At 40.0% G+C, this 22073-nt stretch overlaps 1 protein-coding gene across 4 annotated transcripts in view; it reads right to left on the bottom strand.

Annotated features, from left to right (window-relative positions):
• LOC116321812 overlaps window positions 1–20271 on the bottom strand; it is a 31896-nt gene extending 11625 nt beyond the window's left edge. Inside the window, exons 1-4 of one of the 4 annotated variants that reach the window (XM_039598265.1) lie at window positions 20095–20271; window positions 2304–2443; window positions 1418–1524; window positions 1084–1178 (exon numbers count right to left, since the gene is read on the bottom strand). In XM_039598265.1, coding sequence (XP_039454199.1) covers window positions 1084–1178; window positions 1418–1524; window positions 2304–2443; window positions 20095–20145 — 393 coding nt within the window. In that variant the 5' untranslated portion in view covers window positions 20146–20271. Of the gene's footprint in view, window positions 1–1083; window positions 1179–1417; window positions 1525–2303; window positions 2444–17129; window positions 17214–17331; window positions 17447–19892; window positions 20001–20094 lie in introns of those variants that run through there. The other 3 variants (XM_039598267.1, XM_039598264.1, XM_039598266.1) reach the window with 3 other exon arrangements.
• Window positions 20272–22073: the final 1802 nt, after the last annotated feature.

The raw sequence follows: 22073 nt of genomic DNA, 5'->3' as shown, positions 1-22073 counted from the left end.
AGTGGTTGAGCCAGAACGTCATTATGCTGCTCACCTCAGAGCCGTGTTTGAAATTCGCTTGCCTAAGAATCAAATTACTTGCAATGTGGTAACAATTTTTTTTTCTCTTTGTCACCACCTGGATCTCAAAATGTCTGTGACCCACTTACAGCCTGACTGCCTGCTTTCCTTTCCTGCTTTTTTTACTCAAGGATACTCACCTGCTGAATTCAGTTTTCCTCACGTGCTCTGCCTTCAAGTAAGATTCAATCTGCCATAGTTAACACATCAAACTGCTAAATTCAATTCATTCTCATGATCTACTTTGTTGCGTCTACTTTGTGAGTCTAGTCAGTCACACATTATGACAGTTTTAGTGGGACAATCAGTGAATTCCATAATAGCAGGAACCATTGATGATATAAAGACAAGAACACTTTTGGTCTGTTAAATTGTCCTACAGTCCACTTAGCTTAAATCAAAGTGTTTTCCTTTTCTTGTGTGTCCTGTGTTCCTCTGTCTGTTTTTCCAATATAAAGAATCATATAATTCTCCTTGACATGTATTTATATAAGGTCTACAATTTTTTTTTAAATATTTGCACAAATAAAAATTTATTTATTTAAAAATATATTAATAAGCCCTTTAAAAAGTGCTTTATTGGCAGTTTTTCTGTCAGATTCTGTTTTAGCATTTTCTGAACTATTCTACATGTATTATTGCAACAGACACAGCAGTTTCTTTTTCAATTTTACAGATTCAAAAGTTTTTATTAATTATCAGCACAAACATGAAAACATAATAAAACAATAAGAAAACACAGGGAATCACATTTAAAGTCATTATATACAATTACAATTACACATATGGGGAAAAGCAGAGAGAAGGAAAAAAAACCCACAGGGAGAAAAAAAAACTATTTACCATCTATTCACAGATTTAAAAAAGAAACTACAAGAGTGAACTGTCATCCTTCCTAAACATACGGGGACATCTTATATAAAACCACCCGCACCCCTCAACATTTGGGACAGATCATCTGGCAAATAAATAGACACAGCAGTTTAAATATTGCAACATTAAAACATTTATCTCTTCACTGACCTGCTTTTCGTCTGTGCGATGTTCGAGATATGCTGATATCAGTAGAGTCTTTGTCCCTTTAACTGCTGCCAGAGATGTGTATGGTCCCAGAGGAACTGCATTGGTGAAAAAAAGAAGGCTGTTACAACTTCGTCTGTAATGATATCACAGCCTGGTCTCACTCCCAACTTTGACACATATCGACACTGAGGTCAAGATGCTTCACAACCAAAGTCATCTTCCTAACAGTGTTATTGGGAATATTCTCAACGACAGCTGCAAAGCTGTAGACTTAAGCTGAACATTGGGCTTTCTCCATAGTAACAGTAATAGCATTCAGTAACAGTTAGCTTACCAGCATGTTCTGGACTACTGTTGTGAGTCACATGTAGTTCATATACGATTGGTGGACTTGCTATTGCTTCATTGTACTTGATCCAATGGTGGAAGGTTTTGCCTGTCCTACAGAGGTCAAAAATGACAGTGTTGATGGAGACACCCAGAGTAACAGCAGCTTCAACAATGTTGTTTTGATCTTTTATAGTACTTTATAATGTCTGTCTGTTAGACCAGGTCTGGACCAATTTTGTTTGGACTGTAACATACACTCATGAAACAGGCATGTAGTTGACATCAAGTTTAAATTCCAGAGAAAACAAAGGAGGAGGCTGATTATGAAACCTGTTTTTCTACATAGAAGGTGTTTTTCCCCCCCATTGCTCAGGTGCATTAAAACGATTTAGAAAGACCTCCAAAGCTAAATAACTATAAGTGCTAAGTTAAGAATTAGTGTTAAGTGGAATATATTCACACTTTTTGTCTCATGTCTAAAGTGGTTGAAGGATATCCACAGTGTGTGTATACATAGACAAGACAGAGGCACCAGCCCCTCTGCAATCCTGAACAGGATAAGACCAGAAGTGTTCCCCAATTGTAATGAGAGCAATCACATTTGAAACCCTGAAACTGGAGGAGTGGCTGTAGCAGATTCTAGGGTTTCTGGACAGAGGTTTCTGTAAGGAGTGTATTTTTCATAACGCTTTTACACAAGGAAACCACTTAAATCAAAAACTTAACAGGGTTTTAATATGTTTTGTGTGCTGCTACACATTTAGGTGACATTGTTTTTTCATTGCTGCTGTTAGTACTTTTTAAATCGACCAACATACTGTAGATCCAGTAAGACCCACACACTGCTAATGCTCCTGCTAACTCCTGTAATTTCAGGTAATTTCACTCACTCGTAGGTGCAATATAATAGATAGATGAAGGTAATGACAGAAGCGATGCACATTAACCATTTGATCTTCTGATTGTGGCCCATCGCAGAGATATTGCTTGTTTTAGCCCAGATGCTTCTTTTCAGTCCAGATGGTGAAACCTGAACAAGCAAAAGAAAGTGAATGATTTTTATCGTTTGTCAACAGCATCTGTGATACTTTTGCTTTCACTCGTCTAACTCATACAAGAAGCTGCTGCACATCCTGAGCAAATAAGAGCATCTGTAGAAAACAATGTTGAAAGAATAAGACTGTGACATAGCTGAAGAAAAACAAAAAAAATTACATCAAAATTTCTTACCAAGTTAAAGAATGGTCTACTTTTTTGGATTAAGGATTAAACATTTAAAATAGAATAACACGCACACAACCACACACACACTTTTGGCTTCAAGATAGCAGCTTGTGTGAATGTATGCTGTGGCACAGCGCTTCCAACTACTGTGCACCTTTTAGTGTTTTTGTGTTTTTTATGCCTTTTCATTGCGTCTGCCTGCAATGCACTGATCACTTTCGTTGGTCAGGAACTGATAGACATTGGCCTCAGTCTGAACTCAGACTTTACTGGGAAAGGGAACAAAAACAGATGCAGAGCTGTGATAACAACACAAATCCCCGCTTCCATCCATCTTTCTCACCAATGCCAGATCCCTCGCCTTTTATCTACCTCACGAGCTACAGGTACCCATAGTTACCATTGTTTACATGCCCTCCGATGCTAACGTTAGCTCAGCGCCTCCAACTTGTCATCAGCAAACAGCAGAGAGAACACCCAGAGAGCGTCCATGTTGTTGCTGGGCACTTTACTAAGGCACATTTGAAATCTGTACTCCTCAAATTCTGCCAACATCTTTCAACAGCTGGACCTGGAGACCTTAACTGCCCTTTTCTAAGTGCTCTGTAGAGAATGTGACAGTGAACAAAACCATCCATGTTTTTGCTAACAGAAAACGTTGGATGATGAATGAAGTACAGGCTTTCATCAGCCTTCGCGCGAGTTATGAGTGCTCCTTACAGCACTGCCAGAGCAAACCTGAGGGGGGAGATCTAACAGGCCAAGGAGGTCTACAGGATAGAGGATAGAGGGCTGCATCACTGACAACAACTCCCGCTGGGTGTGAACAGGCAACCAAGCCCTCACCAATATCAAAGGCCAGAGCCCCCCAGCCTCAAGCCTGACAGCAGCCTCTCAGTAACAGAGGACCTCAACAACTCCTTTGCTCAGTTTGAGACTACTCCTACCCTTCACCCCTGCCCCTCACCCAGCACAACCCCCCTCTCCCTCCATGAACCCAAGGTCAGTGTCATGGGCCAGCTGAGTCTCTCCATCTTTTTTATGGCACCACCTCTCTGGGTGGTTACCTCATCAGCTCACCTGACATCCTCACCTGTCTGCGATCTGAAGCAATCAGCCAGTGGTATGTAAGACCAGCGTTGTCAACTGCCCTTCGCAGTTCGTCTGCTAACCTCTGTTAGTACAGGACACCTCGGTTATCGATGTTTGCAGTTTCATGCCTTGCTTACCTGTGTTCTCCTTGTGCTCCTAGTATTTCCAGTGGATCTTTTATACTTACCGCTTGCAGTTCGATTACCTCCTGCAGACACGCCAAACCCTCTTGAGTTTGGCATGTCTGTCTCTGTGTTTGGGTTCATGTCTCATACTGACCTCCAGACCCACAGTTGACAGTCAGAATGAGTCTGAGAGGGATGAACTGGAGGAGAGTGGCCAGCCCTGATGGCATCCCAGGAGTTGTGGTCAAACCCTGTATGGACCAACTGGCAGGGATCCTCACTAGGTTGTTCAACTTCTCCCTGACTCATGCCATCATTCCCACATGTCTGAAGGCCTCCACAATCATTGCCATCCCAAAAGACTAGAATTGACCACTCTCTCTGTGCTTCAACAACAGTCTTAGAACCAGGAACACAAATAGTCTCTTTACAGTCCAGCTCAGGAACAGAAACATCAGTTCTTAAATTTGTCAGCTCGGAGACATGACAAAGGAGTTCATTGTTTGACGATTCAAAAGTGCAACATGGTTCCTTAGAAATTGACTTTGTAGTTTTAAATAGATAACTAGACATTGGGTCCATTTTACTCATTGTGCTAGCAACCTTCAGCAGGGCCTTAGATTATGACGCAAGTGAGTTGCAAAGATAGCAAATGTTGTCTCTGGTGAGGCTGTAGCAGCTGATGACTGTGACATGGCTGAGGAGCCTCCTACAAGGTGACCTCCGAAACCTCTGGTGAGCGGAGTGGCATTGTTGAGGCAGAACTACGAGGGGGTTGTCTAGGTGTAATAATTTGGCAGAAATGTGATATTAATTCCCAGTATCCGGTAGAATGCCTGCGGTGGCGTGAGGCTGGAGTACTCTGGATTAAAATAATTTTTTCGTCGCCTGGAGCCCTTTCTATGGGGCTGGGATGCTGGCAGCGACGATGCTGGTGACGGAGGAGATGAGTAGATGGATGAGGAATTTAAAGAGGATGGAAAGTGAGCGGCTGGTGTGAAATATAGACCACCCACTCTCATCAGTGGAGGATCAGGCGGGGCATTAGCAGCAGATGATGAGAGTCAGCTGCTCTTCGGGCCTCTTCGGGCCAGATGAGTCTCATGTTCTCTCACATGACGAGACTCAGGTAGGAGATGATTGCTCATTTCCGATCTCTAATGAGATCCGCTGGGTCCATTGTGTGGCCGCAGTATTCTATCATGAAACTGTGTGAGGCAGGCAAGACTGAACCCAAAGTACAAGACTCTCAGAGACGGAACTGAGTTTAAAACACACTTTTATTGCTGAATCTACAGGCTACAAAACTAAAACTGAGAAACACTAATCAGATGGAATGCACAGCCGTACGATGAGGGAGATAGCAACAAGGGAGCTGCAGACAAAATATACACGAGAGGGAATCAGGGCAGAGAGGAAACAAGTAGGGAACATGGCTGGAAAAAAATCTAACTGATGAGAAAAAGCAAAACTGAATGTAATGCACACAGAATCAGTGACTATCAAAATAAATGCAGAAGAAATGAGAAACACACACTGAGAGCCAGACTGACTTAATACAGGGAACAGAGGGAGGAGACAGAGACCAGTAAAAGTAAATAAGTAAGTAAAATTGATTTTTATAGCGCTTTTTAAGACAAGAAGCTATTACAAAGTGCTTCACATGAGAATGTAAAAGCATATCAAATAAAATGACATATTACACACGAACATTACCCAAATGCCTGTCTAAACAGATGTGTTTTAAGCTGTTTTTTAAAAGAAGCCACAGAGTCGATGGTGCATAGCAGGGGAGGCAAAATGTTCCACAGTATTGGAGCTAGAGTTTGAAAAGCGCGATCCCCTTTTGTTTTCAAACCGGTCTGTGGAATAGATAGAAGACCACTATCAGTGGATCTAAGAATCCACTTTGGAGAGTAAGGTTAGAGAAGCTCATTGATATAGGTGGGGGCCTCACCTCGTAGAGACAGAAATGTAAAAGTGAGGATTTTAAACTTATATCTGTACCCAACCAGAAAGCAGTGCAAGGATTTTAACACGGGAGTGATATAGGAGAATTTATTACTGTGGGTTAAAAGCCTTGCTGCAGCATTTTGGACCGCTTGGAGGCGATTTAAGGAAGCCTTAGACAAACAGACCAGACTAAGAAAAATATGCCACAAAAGGGAAAAAAAAACTCTGTGCACTAAGAACTAGCACCTAGCTATCACACTGAACATAAGAATAACAATAACTCCATAAAGAAAGAGCACGACCAAACAATACAAAACAGGCTACAAAATGCTTCATGAACCCAAACAAACTCAAAACACTGGACCATATGCAAGACCATGACAGTGGTAAATATTTTCACTTTGGATGAAAGCACAATGATTGCCAGCAAAAGCAGGAATGACTAGAAAAACCTGTAATGTAATTTCATCCTCAGGCTATTTTTACGGAGCCAGAAAACCAGGTTGTTATTACCAGAATTACTCTAAAGAGTGAAAGGTACATGGAAATATGAGCAATAATAATAATGAGCAAATAATATTCATCAATAAAAGAATGAAGACCTTACTTACTTTTGTAGTGCAATTATTTTTGTAATTATTTAAAACCCGATGACAAAATCTGTGTTTACTCTTTTTAAATCATACACATCTGTCAATAGAAAATTGTATGTTTTAGTCAGTATAAGCTTTTAATGATATAAGTTTGCTTGTGATAGAATGCTGCATGATGATCATTTCCTTGCTTAGAACTGGTTGTTCTTTTCATTGTTCAGGACTGATTGTTCTTTATAAAACATGTTCTGATATTTGTATCTGAGTCTTCTCACAGCGATAGGAAGAAGTCAAACAAGCAGTTCTGACCTCCACACACACACACACACACACACACACACACACACACACACACACACACACACACACACACACACACACACACACACACACACATGCTCACGTCAAATGTATTCATTTTTCTTATGTATAAATAAAGACACGTGCAAGAACAGAACGCGCATCACAGGGCCCCCACTCTGGTGTGAGCGTTCTGTGATCGCCCTTGTATACAAGTAAATGCTGCAGCGTCTGTGTGTGTTTCTCCTCTTAGACTCTTAGCTGAAGAAGTGTCTTTAGAATAAATCTCTTGACAGTTATTTTGGTCCTTCGAAGCCGGGGCAGAAACATCAGAACTGTTATCTGTGACTCTGTTCCAGGATCCAGCACTGATTCCTGACGCCGTGGGAAGCCAGCACCGAAGTCTGTGCACAGCCCTCTTAGACGAGGCCGAAAGACCTGGGACGCTAAAATTTGGGTCCAGGCCGGTGTTTTTAGTCTGGTCCACGGCGGTGGGATTCAGTCTGGCGATCTGAACCACCAGTGAGACGTCTGAGGGTGAGAGAAACACTATTTTGGTTAGGATTCGCCGTAAGGAACCGAATTAGACTTAGGTTTTAGAAGTAGCCGTAATTACTTCATAACAAATTGTAAAGGCGCGCAAATGTCTATGTGTGTATGTGTCTAGAAGTAAGTTGATTTTACAGCACAATATGCTGCTGAACTACTTCTATTTTATTTTGTTGTTTGCTTGAGGCTCACGTACTGGTGACAGAGGAGAACGGTTGAGCTTTGTCTCATAAAACTGATACCGCTTGACCTTTAGGGTCAAGTTGAAGGCCGTATCAGTAAACCACTCTGAAGTCAAGCGTGTCAGTGAAGGCCCAGCAAAATCTTTAAAAATGGGGAATAAACAAGCAAAATTAACACCTGATGAGGGATGGTTAGAAAAACAACAAACCGGAGCAGGAGTAATCCAAAAGAAGGGGAGAGGAATGGAGAGGACGACAGGCAAAAAAGAGTAAAAGCATTAACAAACAAAGAAGACAGTGACTCAGAACAGGATAGCAGCCCAGGTGAAGAGAATAGTTCAGATCAGGAAGAACATAATAATCCCTCACCAAGTGAAAAATTCAAGATCAAAGTAGAAGTTTAAAAAGGGCTGGAAACAGACCCGACTGAATACATATAGATACAAGAGGAATAAAGTAAAATAAACAAAAGGCTAAATTGATTTAGAACTTAACTGTAATGTATTCAAGTTGATGATAGTAAGGATAACAACCTGTAAACTGGTATTAACAATGACACATAGTTGGGATGAAGACCATGCCCTGAATGAACAGAATGATTCACACAAACACATATTAAATAAATTAGAGAAATGCATGAGGTATATTAAGGTTTTGTCATTGTTCAGCCAAGGAAAGTGTGTGAAAAGGAAAATGTCTCCAGCTTGGGAAAGGGTGAAACTGCAGATCACCACCCTTGGTGGATACAAATAAAATATAAATAAATATTGTAATATACTATTGCTGTTAAAGAGATAATAGCATTAATAATGAAATAATATTAATATGAAGAGGCACCTCAGTCAGCTATGATGTGAGGTGGATAATTGTTAAAAGTAGTCTGCATCAAGCTTAAGGTTTGCTCAACTTCAGTACAATGACATATGAGATGAAGAAAATAATTAGTTTAGATATTTTCTTTAAGTGCATAGAGACACTTGACCTGCTTGAAAACCTGTCATCCTAGATAAGACATTGCTGAAATACAGAGCACACCTATACTAACAACTAATAAGCTAAACCCTGTCTATAACAGCTAAAGCTACAAGAGTGAGAAGCTGAGTTAAATATGTGGTCACTGCAAGCTGATGAGCAGGTTACACATTTTTTAGAGCAGGTGATGAATTGGAAAAAAATAAATAAATTTGTGATCACACTAGTGACACATAATGATTAGGCATATGATTTACTAATGCAGGTGAAGTTTATTCTAAAATTCAAGGAGAACGAAGAAGAACAGCATTTTCAGTTGTGTCTTTACTGTTGTTCTCTGTGTAGTGTGTGTAGAGTTTTTTGCTTTTTGTTTTTGTTTTTTTGACGTGTTGCTTGAGTGAGGAGTACTTTGACTTCTGAAGTAGCTCTCATCATGCGACCTTGATGATGATAAGTTCAGAGCCAGCTGAGAGCTGGGTTGTCTGCTTTGTTTTAGGTGACAAGGCAGAAAAGTTAAAACTTAGTTTCTTGTCTTGGGAAAAAAAAAAGAAAAAAAAGAAAGAAAGGGTTTTGTGTTTCTCAGCAAAGAACAACTACAATTTCATTTTCTGTTTTTGAGAAAGGAGAATTTAAAATAATAATAACAATAATAATAATAATAATAATGATGATAATAATGATAATAATAATAAAACAAACAAAGAGTGATGTTTTGTTTAAGTGGTGAAGAAAGCTAATACTGCAAAATACCGTCTAGTGCATGATCTGCGAGCAATAAATGAAATCACTGAAATGATGCCACCAGTAGTAGCAAATCCCCACACTATACTGAATCAAGTCACTCCAAAATAAAACAATGGTTCTCAGTGACAGACTTATCAAACGCTTTCTCAGTGTTTGGCTTCACTTTTGAGGGGCAGAGACAGTTTCTACTCTACGTAGATGACATTTTAGTGACTGGCCACACAGAGGGAGGGTGTAAGCAAAATACTATGGCTGTGTTACGTCGCTGAGTTAAGGCCACAAGGTATCTTTAAATAAACTCTAATTATAAAGTCACATACTTAGGGCACACCCTCTCAGGTGAAGGCAGAAAGCTACTAAACAAAAGAAAAGAAGCCATACAAAATGCGCCACAGCCACAAAACTAAGCATTTACATTCTTTCTAACTCCCAGTGAACCTGAGTTATGACCTTGGCTCCCTGTTTATCTGCTCCCGTGCAATGTGCTCTGTTGTCTCTACAATGAGAGGAAAAAAAAAAAGAAAAAAAAAGAAGGCCCTGACTCTCTGAACACAATATTCTCTTTATAACTCAGCAGTATGAAATGACATGAAATAGTGTAACTCACTCACAGCAAATCAGCAGTTTAGGATAATACCAACCTATCTAACTAATCTAATGATTTTCACATTCTTTTAACTCAGAAGTATGATGCAAACTAAAACTACATATTGATTACACAAGAAGTATGATGTGGCCTACAGCAGTATCATGATTCACTCATTTTGATTACAGGTATAATGTAACATATAACAACATAATAATCTCACAACTGCTACAAGCACATTTGCCTTTCTGAACACACGCAAGAGAAAGGCAGTGAGGGGTCTGAAAAATGCTTTTGCCATTATGTAATCTGTAATTTCCACAAAGTATGCTGATCAGTGTAATTTTCAATGATTAAACTGTAGTAGAGACGAGCAAACATATTGGTAGATCTGAGAAGAGAGAACTTTTGTTATGAAAATGATTTTAATCTTTTATACATGATTGCATTTGAGCTTATTAAAGAGCTGTGGCTCCTGGTCAAGTGAAGGTCAGAAACTCTTGGCAGGCGTTAAGGATCAGCCAATACACGGTGAGGAGGACAGGAGCTCTGAAAGGAATGGCAACACACCTGCTTACATGACATACGCCTAGAGTGATTTTTATCTTTTATTACTTATATCCTTTAGAGTTAAGATTTAAGTTTTTATCATTTACACCTTATATCCTTTGAGTAAGTCTTAAGTTTCATTTATGTTCAGTTTGAGTAAGTTTCCTTCATGGTTTGAGTATCATCATTTGAGTGTGACATTTAGCCTAGAAATCACACAGAGTTCAGCTGTGTATGTGCGCAGGCCTTATGTCTGGCTAAGACGAGAGGTGTGAGGTGAGCTGGGGTGCAGACGAGGTCATGACACATACATAGCCTACACAGCAGGCACCCACATACACACACACACACTCACACACACACATACACACCATAATAGATCTATTTTGGTAGGTAAGAAGTGAAGATGTGTTTTTGCTGCAATTGCAAATTGTGCCAGCATATTGTCAGATGCTTACAGGAAGTGCACCTGATGTTCGGGGAGATAAGGAGGTGCTCATGGTGCGACACCGGGATGGAGATGAGACGTAATGTTCTTAAAACTATGTTAAAGTTAGCAGGAACATTTTGTGGTTTAGATTGACGTAAGCTGTATTTTGTCTGTTTTTGCAAAAGAGGGGGCTTTGTTGTTGTACCCATATAAAACCTTTGTCTAATTATTGTAAGTTCAGTTCGATTGCTGACTTTGCCCAGCTTCGGACTCCACGCGTGTAATCAATAAATCTTTGCTTTGATCACATCTTCTGGACCAGAGTTGTTATTTGCTTGTGAGCCCTCCGTACTCCTTTTCTCCAACTTTTGAACCTTGACAGCAGCTATTAAGAAAATGCCCTTTTTGGGTGAGAGAAGCCCACAGGCCCTACATGCAAGCGTACTAACACACATACATGCAATGAAGGACAGCTTATACTATAGCACACACTATACATGCGCCTATATTTCTCATTGGTGTTAAAGCAGGAAAAACTTAACAGAGTTTTGTTATCAAATGCTGAATTTATCCACTGCTGACATTTAACTCTCCAGCTTGCAGGACAATAGGTGAAACGTTTGTGAAAACAGAGAAGAAAAAATAAAGACACAGAGAGAGTCTGGTATGACCAAGCAGTGATCAGACAATAAATTTAGTTGGTAATACAATAAATTGTGGAATGCTTTCTGTTTGATTGATGCAAAACAAGTAATTTACTGTATGAAGGAAATTCTCTTTGCACGTGCATTTCTGTTGACCTATCAACTTAGCGCATTATGAGCTGATATGCAAATTAGTTGATTGATACTAGATTTGAAAAATGACTGGATTATAAAATAAGTATATAAGTATAAGTATAAGTATAAAATAATAATAATAATAATAAAACGTAACAGAGGGTTGAAATTAGTTTCTTGTTTCTAGTGTGTGGAGGAAGATTTTATCATGGCACACATCTGTTTACATGGGAGAAAACTTGTCATGTGATACGACATTTATAATATGCTTCTGATGTTCAGCACATCAGAAGAATGACTCTGAAATTAGAAAGGAAACAATTTTGCTGACAAAGCTGAAAAAACAGCAGCAGCCATAAAAACAACAGTCTTATTAACAACTCATGAAAATCACACCATTCGACTGTCTGTACTGCAGGACGAACAAAAAGCACCACCTAAAGAACAGAAAACAATGGCTAAAACACGGAGCAGTACTAGACACTGATGACATATTGAAAATAGGAGGAAAGCCCATTCTTCCCAAATCATTACACAAAACAGCCGCTCTAGTGAGCCATGGTTTTAAGCCATGGCTCATCAGGAGGGGTGATCAAGAATGGTCCTTATTAGAAACCGACAATTTTGACAAACAGAGAAGTTGTTTTGAACAATAAACTGCCGCCAAGACTGTTCTTCACCTATTTCTTGCAGGTTGAAGCCAGGTGATTGGATCCTTGTCCGAGTACTCCAAAGAAAAAATTGGAGCTCGCCACGGTGGGAGGGTCCATACCAAGTGCCTGCAAAATAGCGGAGAGACCCTCCTGGATACATCAGAGCCACTGCAAAAAGTTGAGGTCCCCGAGATTCCACTTCTTCCACAGAAATCAACTAGTAAAGGAAAGTCTCACTCGGCGCTTGGTTGCTTCGGGGTGAGGGGGCAGTGCTGATTGGGCCCCGTGAGGGTAAGCCTGCACTCCAATCTCCATCCGATCAACTTTAGGGCAGCCAGGTGCAGGTGTGTACAACCATGGGAAGGTGGACCCTCTTGGTTACCTTGACTACGACGCTCACCCTTACAGGACCCCAGCTGACACCAACAACAGCTGAACCACGAGGCAGACAGAAAAGATGGACGCACGACAACTCGCACCTAAGAGATATGATGCAAGACCACATCCACCCTTGGATGAACAATGCCTGGTACCGTTATATCCACGACAGGACCAAGGCGGAATCGGCAAATACAGACTGTTATGTCTGTTCTCATATGCCCAACACATCAACACACCCACACTATATGGTGAATATATGAACAACACTCAAGCAAAGTGTGCAGCCAGCTTCGCTGGCATTGGATTCAACACAGCTGAATCATCACCAACGACACAATCCCACATGCTGTTGGACTTAGTAATGGAACATGTGATCAACTCTTCTGGATCGATTTCAACGTGACAAACCGGAACACATCCATTCACTTCCCAGTGTTTCTGGACCAACTCCCAGGGAAGAACCACTCCATGTGTTATCAACAAGAGAAAGGTAACACACCCGTTGGAAACACGACAAACTGCGTCCAAACTGCAGTCCACGGAGAGGGCGCCCTGTGAATATGAGTGGACCTTCTAACGGCACGTACTGGGTGCAAGGAATGGCCTAGCTATGTGGACAACGGGCATATTTCATACTGCCCCCAGGCTGGACAGGAACATGTGCTCCTATATTCCTGTCAGACTACACTTTCAGGATGACCGCAGTAAACATCACTTCTACAGCACGCCGGAAAAGAAGATCTACGTTCCCTAAACTTCAACCACATGACCCGAAGCAACGTACCTGAGGAATTCAAACTGTGGACTACCGGACAGAAAGTACTCCACACATTGTTCTCCTGGGTGGGAACCGGAAAAAAACATGCTGAGGATCGAAACTCTGGACTACCGCTTTGGACTCTTCTTGAACGCTTCATGCAAGATCAAGCGAACAGCAAGATCAGGAAATCAATGCATTACGGATCGCAGTGATGCAACATCAAGTAACTTTGGACATGATACTGGCAGAGAAAGGGGACTTTGCGTCCTCTTCAACAACACCTGCTGCACTTACATACCAGACAATGTACACTCATCAAACATGACTGACGCTGAACGCCTTGAGACAGATCCAGCAGGCCCAAAATCAGGACTATGTGAGTAATACAAGTGACTGGTTTTCTTGGCTTTACACTGGCTCCTGGCTACAGGTGCTGAAGAGACTACTACTGCCTTTTCACTGTGCAATACTTTTTGTTAATAACCAACGGTGCAGTAGACTTCAATACTAGAAATACTTGCAATTCCCTTGTATATGTATTTATTCTATTTCTACCTTTTGTATACTCTTATTTATATATATGTCTCTGTATTTATATATGTGTATATATAGTATTCTGCTCACATTCTGTAACTTCTGTCGGTGCTGTGCTATTTGGAAACCGAATTTTACAGTTAATAGGATTAATACAGTTTTATCTTATCTTATCTTATCTTACTCATCGGAGCTGGAGTATTTTTACTTTTATTTTGTGTTTTGTAACATGTATCCTGCCATGTCTAAAACTCATGATTAACCGCATAATCGTTTCCACTGTAGATGCATACATAGCCGTGACAAATGATGATGATGATGATCCCGACCTGTTGGAACATGAAGACTTTGTGTGATTAATGATGATGTGACAGAAAATGTGCAACAAGATGTTACATACTGATATCTCACTTAAAGGTTATACTGACAACAGGAGGGAATGTCAATAGAAAATTGTATGTTTTAGTCAGTATAAGCTTTTAATGATATAAGTTTGCTTGTGATAGAATGCTGCATGATGATCATTTCCTTGCTTAGAACTGGTTGTTCTTTTCATTGTTCAGGACTGATTGTTCTTTATAAAACATGTTCTGATATTTGTATCTGAGTCTTCTCACAGCGATAGGAAGAAGTCAAACAAGCAGTTCTGACCTCCACACACACACACACACACACACACACACACACACACACACACACACACACACACACACACACACACACACACACACACACGCACATGCTCACGTCAAATGTATTCATTTTTCTTATGTATAAATAAAGACACGTGCAAGAACAGAACAGCGCATCACAGGGCCCCCACTCTGGTGTGGCGTTCTGTGATCGCTCTTGTATACAAGTAAATGCTGCAGCGTCTGTGTGTGTTTCTCCTCTTAGACTCTTAGCTGAAGAAGTGTCTTTAGAATAAATCTCTTGACAACATCACTACCCAAAAGACCCCGATCAAAAGTTTACAGATCCTAGTTCTGTCTTTTAGTTGGTCTACCTGACTGTGGTTTGGTTTCAACAGAACCCCTAATTTCCACTTCTTTCCAGTTTGAACACTGCTGTTTGGCATTCTCAATACCTTATATCCCTTTCCTGTTTTGTAGCATTCAAGTACCTTTTCTTTTGAACCTTTGATAATTCTTTTGCTTTCCCCATGACGTACAGGGAGTGCAGAATTATTAGGCAAATGAGTATTTTGTCCACATCATCCTCTTCATGCATGTTGTCTTACTCCAAGCTGTATAGGCTCGAAAGCCCACTACCAATTAAGCATATTAGGTGATGTGCATCTCTGTAATGAGAAGGGGTGTGGTCTAATGACATCAACACCCTATATCAGGTGTGCATAATTATTAGGCAACTTCCTTTCCTTTGGCAAAATGGGTCAAAAGAAGGACTTGACAGGCTCAGAAAAGTCAAAAATAGTGAGATATCTTGCAGAGGGATGCAGCAGTCTTAAAATTGCAAAGCTTCTGAAGCGTGATCATCGAACAATCAAGCGTTTCATTCAAAATAGTCAACAGGGTCGCAAGGCAGCGTGTGGAAAAACCAAGGCGCAAAATAACTGCCCATGAACTGAGAAAAGTCAAGCGTGCAGCTGCCAAGATGCCACTTGCCACCAGTTTGGCCATATTTCAGAGCTGCAACATCACTGGAGTGCCCAAAAGCACAAGGTGTGCAATACTCAGAGACATGGCCAAGGTAAGAAAGGCTGAAAGACGACCACCACTGAACAAGACACACAAGCTGAAACGTCAAGACTGGGCCAAGAAATATCTCAAGACTGATTTTTCTAAGGTTTTATGGACTGATGAAATGAGAGTGAGTCTTGATGGGCCAGATGGATGGGCCCGTGGCTGGATTGGTAAAGGGCAGAGAGCTCCAGTCCCACTCAGGCGCCAGCAAGGTGGAGGTGGAGTACTGGTTTGGGCTGCTATCATCAAAGATGAGCTTGTGGGGCCTTTTCGGGTTGAGGATGGAGTCAAGCTCAACTCCCAGTCCTACTGCCAGTTTCTGGAAGACACCTTCTTCAAGCAGTGGTACAGGAAGAAGTCTGCATCCTTCAAGAAAAACATGATTTTCATGCAGGACAATGCTCCATCACACGCGTCCAAGTACTCCACAGCGTGGCTGGCAAGAAAGGGTATAAAAGAAGAAAAACTAATGACATGGCCTCCTTGTTCACCTGATCTGAACCCCATTGAGAACCTGTGGTCCATCATCAAATGTGAGATTTACAAGGAGGGAAAAGCGGTACACCTCTCTGAACAGTGTCTGGGAGGCTGTGGTTGCTGCTGCACGCAATGTTGATGGTGAACAGATCAAAACACTGACAGAATCCATGGATGGCAGGCTTTTGAGTGTCCTTGCAAAGAAAGGTGGTTCTTTGCACCTTTCTGATTTGTTTTTGTTTTGTTTTTGAATGTCAGAAATGTATATTTGTGACTGTGGAGATGTTATAATGGTTTCACTGGTAAAATAAATAATTGAAATGGGTATATATTTGTTTTTGTTAAGTTGCCTAATAATTATGCACAGTAATAGTCACCTGCACACACAGATATCCCCTAAAATAGCTAAAACTAAAAACAAACTAAAACTACTCCAAAAACATTCAGCTTTGATATTAATGAGTTTTTTGGGTTCATTGAGTACATGGTTGTTGTTCAATAATAAAATTATTCCTCAAAAATACAACTTGCCTAATAATTCTGCACTCCCTGTAGAATCCAAAAAACATCAGTGCAGCACTGAATGAAAGACGCAAGGGTCTGTCAGGAGTCCAGAAAGTTATTGACCTTTTATTCACACCCACTAATTACAAGCAAACAGATCATAGGTGAAGATGGTTACCATTAATAGCCATTCTAACTCTTTTGTGTCAAGTTGTGTGCATGTTATCAGGCCAAATCACTAAACTTTTGATCAGGGTCCTTCGTAAAATTTGTGTAGTGATTAGGATTTAAAAAGAGTGAACACAGTTGTTTGACAACAAATGGTTTGGCGAAACCACTGACCATGAGTGAAAGTAAAGTTATTATTCATATTCTCTGAAAAGAAATGAAAAATCATAAATTCTGCCTATGTATGTAAACTTATGAGTACAACTGTATATATACACAAAAAAAGTATATGTAAAATATAATCCTCCATTGCAACCATAACTCTGAAGCTGTATGTTTAATCAGATTTTTATTCCCAAAATTATTCTAAAGAGTATACTGAAAGCTACATGCAAATATGAGCAATAATAATAATGAGCAAATAATATTCATCAGCAAAGAATGAAGACGTTACTTACTTTTGTAGTGCAATTATTTGTGTAATTATTTAAAACCAGATGCCAAAATCTTGTTGTTCTTACTTGTCAAAAGTAAACGTAAACATGTCACATTCAGAGACTCGTTTCCAGTCAAACTGCTGCCCATTTATATTCTATGTCAGAGTCCTGGGACACACCCAAACCCACCTCCACAGCAACCCTATAGCTATATAGTACTTACCTTTGCTTTCACAATGCAGAATTTCTTGTTTTTCATCTCATACGATAGCATTATTTACCCATTCAGAATTAAAATAAATGTAACTGTGCGTTTTGAAAGCTCTCACCCTGACAGCAGGGTAAGGTGAGGATTTTCTATGAGATACATGTAGTGTGACCAATCTGGAGCTCTTGGAGAGATGTTGCCACTTTTAGAGATTAAAATGTCGTTTCAAGTAACCTTGACTCGATAGGTGAAAAAAACCAGCAGATTTGTCTTGCAGCACTACCAACTATCCACTATTGACTGTCACGATAGAGTGATGTTTTGCCCACCAGGGAAGTGAGTTGGTCACGTGACTAAAAACTATGGATTAGCACACAGTTTTGCTGTGATTATGAAAAAAAAAGACTCTGGCCCTTCTTATGTCTGTGTTTGTAGTCCAGTCCAGTTTGCTGTTGAGGTGAACACCCAGCTACTTGTAGGAGTCCACTGTCTCAATGTCTTTTTCCTGGATATTCACCAGTGTTGTAGGGGGTGACTTCCTCCCGAAGACTATGACCATCTCCTTCGTCTTGCTAGTGTTGATTTGGAGTAGTGATGGTAAATTCGATTCTTTTTACTGAATCAAGTTTGAATGAGTCACTCACCAAAGTGAATCGAGTTTTTTTGAGTCATTTGAGTCACTGAGTCAGTTGACCAGAGAGTGCAAAAAATGTACATTTTGACTCAAACTTAATTTGTTTCTCTTTTCATGTAAATCCTATTGCTAAGATGAGTGATTGAAAAGAAAAACAACTATTTTATAGAGCAAAAAAATAGATTTCTAAAGGGAACATTTATTTTTATTTTATTTTATTAGTATTTTCCTCAAATGTGTTTTAAGCTGTTTTTTAAAAGAAGCCACAGAGTCGATGGTGCATAGCAGGGGAGGCAAAATGTTCCACAGTATTGGAGCTAGAGTTTGAAAAGCGCGATCCCTTTTGTTTTCAAACCGGTCTGTGGAATAGATGAAGACCACTATCAGTGGATCTAAGAATCCACTTTGGAGAGTAAGGTTAGAGAAGCTCATTGATATAGGTGGGGGCCTCACCTCGTAGAGACAGAAATGTAAAAGTGAGGATTTTAAACTTATATCTGTACCCAACCAGAAAGCAGTGCAAGGATTTTAACACGGGAGTGATATAGGAGAATTTATTACTGTGGGTTAAAAGCCTTGCTGCAGCATTTTGGACCGCTTGGAGGCGATTTAAGGAAGCCTTAGACAAACAGACCAGACTAAGAAAAATATGCCACAAAAGGGAAAAAAAAACTCTGTGCACTAAGAACTAGCACCTAGCTATCACACTGAACATAAGAATAACAATAACTCCATAAAGAAAGAGCACGATCAAACAATACAAAACAGGCTACAAAATGCTTCATGAACCCAAACAAACTCAAAACACTGGACCATATGCAAGACCATGACAGTGGCAAATATTTTCACTTTGGATGAAAGCACAATGATTGCCAGCAAAAGCAGGAATGACTAGAAAAACCTGTAATGTAATTTCATCCTCAGGCAATTTTTATGGAACCAGAAAACCAGGTTGTTATTACCAGAATTACTCTAAAGAGTGAAAGGTACATGGAAATATGAGCAATAATAATAATGAGCAAATAATATTCATCAATAAAAGAATGAAGATGTTACTTACTTTTGTAGTGCAATTATTTTTGTAATTATTTAAAACCCGATGACAAAATCTGTGTTTACGCTTTTTAAATCATACACATCACTACCCAAAAGACCCTGATCAAAAGTTTACAGATCCTAGTTCTGTCTTTTAGTTGGGCTACCTGACTGTGGTTTGGTTTCAACAGAACCCCTAATTTCCACTTCTTTCCAGTTTGAACACTGCTGTTTGGCATTCTCAATACCTTATATCCCTTTCCTGTTTTGTAGCATTCAAGTACCTTTTCTTTTGAACCTTTGATAATTCTTTTGCTTTCCGCATGACGTAGAATCCAAAAAACATCAGTGCAGCACTGAATGAAAGACGCAAGGGTCTGTCAGGAGTCCAGAAAGTTATTGACCTTTTATTCACACCCACTAATTACAAGCAAACAGATCATAGGTGAAGATGGTTACCATTAATAGCCATTCTAACTCTTTTGTGTCAAGTTGTGTGCATGTTATCAGGCCAAATCACTAAACTTTTGATCAGGGTCCTTCGTAAAATTTGTGTAGTGATTAGGATTTAAAAAAGAGTGAACACAGTTGTTTGACAACAAATGGTTTGGCGAAACCACTGACCATGAGTGAAAGTAAAGTTATTATTCATATTCTCTGAAAAGAAATGAAAAATCATAAATTCTGCCTATGTATGTAAACTTATGAGTACAACTGTATATATACACAAAAAAGTATATGTAAAATATAATCCTCCATTGCAACCATAACTCTGAAGCTGCATTTATAATCAGATTTTTATTCCCCAAATTATTCTAAAGAGTATACTGAAAGCTACATGCAAATATGAGCAATAATAATAATGAGCAAATAATATTCATCAGCAAAGAATGAAGACGTTACTTACTTTTGTAGTGCAATTATTTGTGTAATTATTTAAAAGCAGATGCCAAAATCTTGTTGTTCTTACTTGTCAAAAGTAAAAGTAAACATGTCACATTCAGAGACTTGTTTCCAGTCAAACTGCTGCCCATTTATATTCTATGTCAGAGTCCTGGGACACACCCAAACCCACCTCCACAGCAACCCTATAGCTATATAGTACTTACCTTTGCTTTCACAATGCAGAATTTCTTGTTTTTCATCTCATACGATAGCATTATTTACCCATTCAGAATTAAAAATAAATGTAACTGTGCGTACTTTGAAAGCTCTCACCCTGACAGCAGGGTAAGGTGAGGGATTTTCTATGAGATACATGTAGTGTGACCAATCTGGAGCTCTTGGAGAGATGTTGCCACTTTTAGAGATTAAAATGTCGTTTCCAAGTAACCTTGACTCGACAGGTGAAAAAAACCAGCAGATTTGTCTTGCAGTACTACCAACTATCCACTATTGACTGTCACGATAGAGTGATGTTTTGCCCACCAGGGAAGTGAGTTGGTCACGTGACTAAAAACTATGGATTAGCACACAGTTTTGCTATGATTATGAAAAAAAAGACTCTGGCCCTTCTTATACAGGATGTCTGTGTTTGTAGTCCAGTCCAGTTTGCTGTTGAGGTGAACACCCAGCTACTTGTAGGAGTCCACTGTCTCAATGTCTTTTTCCTGGATATTCACCAGTGTTGTAGGGGGTGACTTCCTCCCGAAGACTATGACCATCTCCTTCGTCTTGCTAGTGTTGATTTGGAGTAGTGATGGTAAATTCGATTCTTTTTACTGAATCAAATCTGAATGAGTCACTCACCAAAGTGAATCGAGTTTTTTTGAGTCATTTGAGTCACTGAGTCAGTTGACCAGAGAGTGCAAAAAATGTACATTTTGACTCAAACTTAATTTGTTTCTCTTTTCATGTAAATCCTACTGCTAAGATGAGTGATTGAAAAAGAAAAACAACTATTTTTATAGAGCAAAAAATAGATTTCTAAAGGGAACATTTATTTTTATTTTATTTTATTAGTATTTTCCTCAAATGTGTCAAATATATATTTTCTCATCTAAATGTCCACTGAGCTGTGTGCCAGGGGGCGGTAATGCTCCTTAACATTGGTTGCCAACCAAGAAGAAGAAGAAGCTGTGAGCCAGGAGGGAGGGGGTGTGTCGCTACCCGATCCGTACCGGAAACCCGATCGGTACCCCGCATGCGCAAATCTTACGTCACTTCCTCTCTTTGCCAGCATTGCGACATTCAATGGCCGTTTATCAATGCCCAAGTACGCGAGTACGTACTCGCGTTCTCGGTGAGTACGTGCTCGCCGAGAACGCACGGGAGTACGTACCCACCGAGAACGCGAGCACGGACTCGCGATATGTACAACTGGAACACCTGCGTGCGTGATGATGTCACAGGTCCGGAGTTTTTACTGCCGTCCCCTCTTAATTTAACTGTGAGTAACATGTTATGAAGCTTAACTGTAATCACAGCCAAACCAGTTTACTCAGGAACAAATAAAACACGGAAATAAACCAAACATTAACATTTAGAAGTGATCTAAGTGACTTATATATCATTTTTAACCTCAGTAGTCAAACCTCTATTAATAAAAATAGTGTACATGTACATACGTGTACATACCTTAATAAAACAAGCAGGTGAGATGTTAGAACGCTTTTATTTCTATTCTAGTGGACACTCAATACTATAGACAGCTGCTGGGGTTTCTTTAACCTGAGTAGTGAGAAGTCCATGAGCGGGGTGAAAACGATGTGCCGGGAGTCCGCTGTTGAGTTTTGGACGAAATGCATTCTGGGATATTTAGCTGTCCCAAGTCCACACCGATGCATGCTCGATAAAACGGGCGGATTGAGAACACATCCGGGACTTTTTCGCGTTCTCGGCTTGATGCGTACTTCAACAGTACTTGGTCTCCGACTGATGACGTATCACGAGTACACGAGAACGCAAATACGCACAAGTACGCATATTGAGAAACGCCCAATATATTTGAATGATACAGTTAGCGCCCAGTTAGCTCCTAGCATTTCTCAACAGCTCTGCCTCCTTTTCGACTACCGGGACATTTAAACAACGGATAATCCGTATACAAACAAATTCATGCTTTTCTCCTCAACAGACAGCGTCCCCC

Source organism: Oreochromis aureus, linkage group 14, assembly GCF_013358895.1.
Source record: "Oreochromis aureus strain Israel breed Guangdong linkage group 14, ZZ_aureus, whole genome shotgun sequence".
In the NCBI taxonomy this organism is placed as follows: domain Eukaryota; kingdom Metazoa; phylum Chordata; class Actinopteri; order Cichliformes; family Cichlidae; genus Oreochromis; species Oreochromis aureus.
The sequence above is the reverse complement of the archived record's forward strand: the minus strand, read 5'-3'. Positions and strand labels throughout refer to the sequence as shown.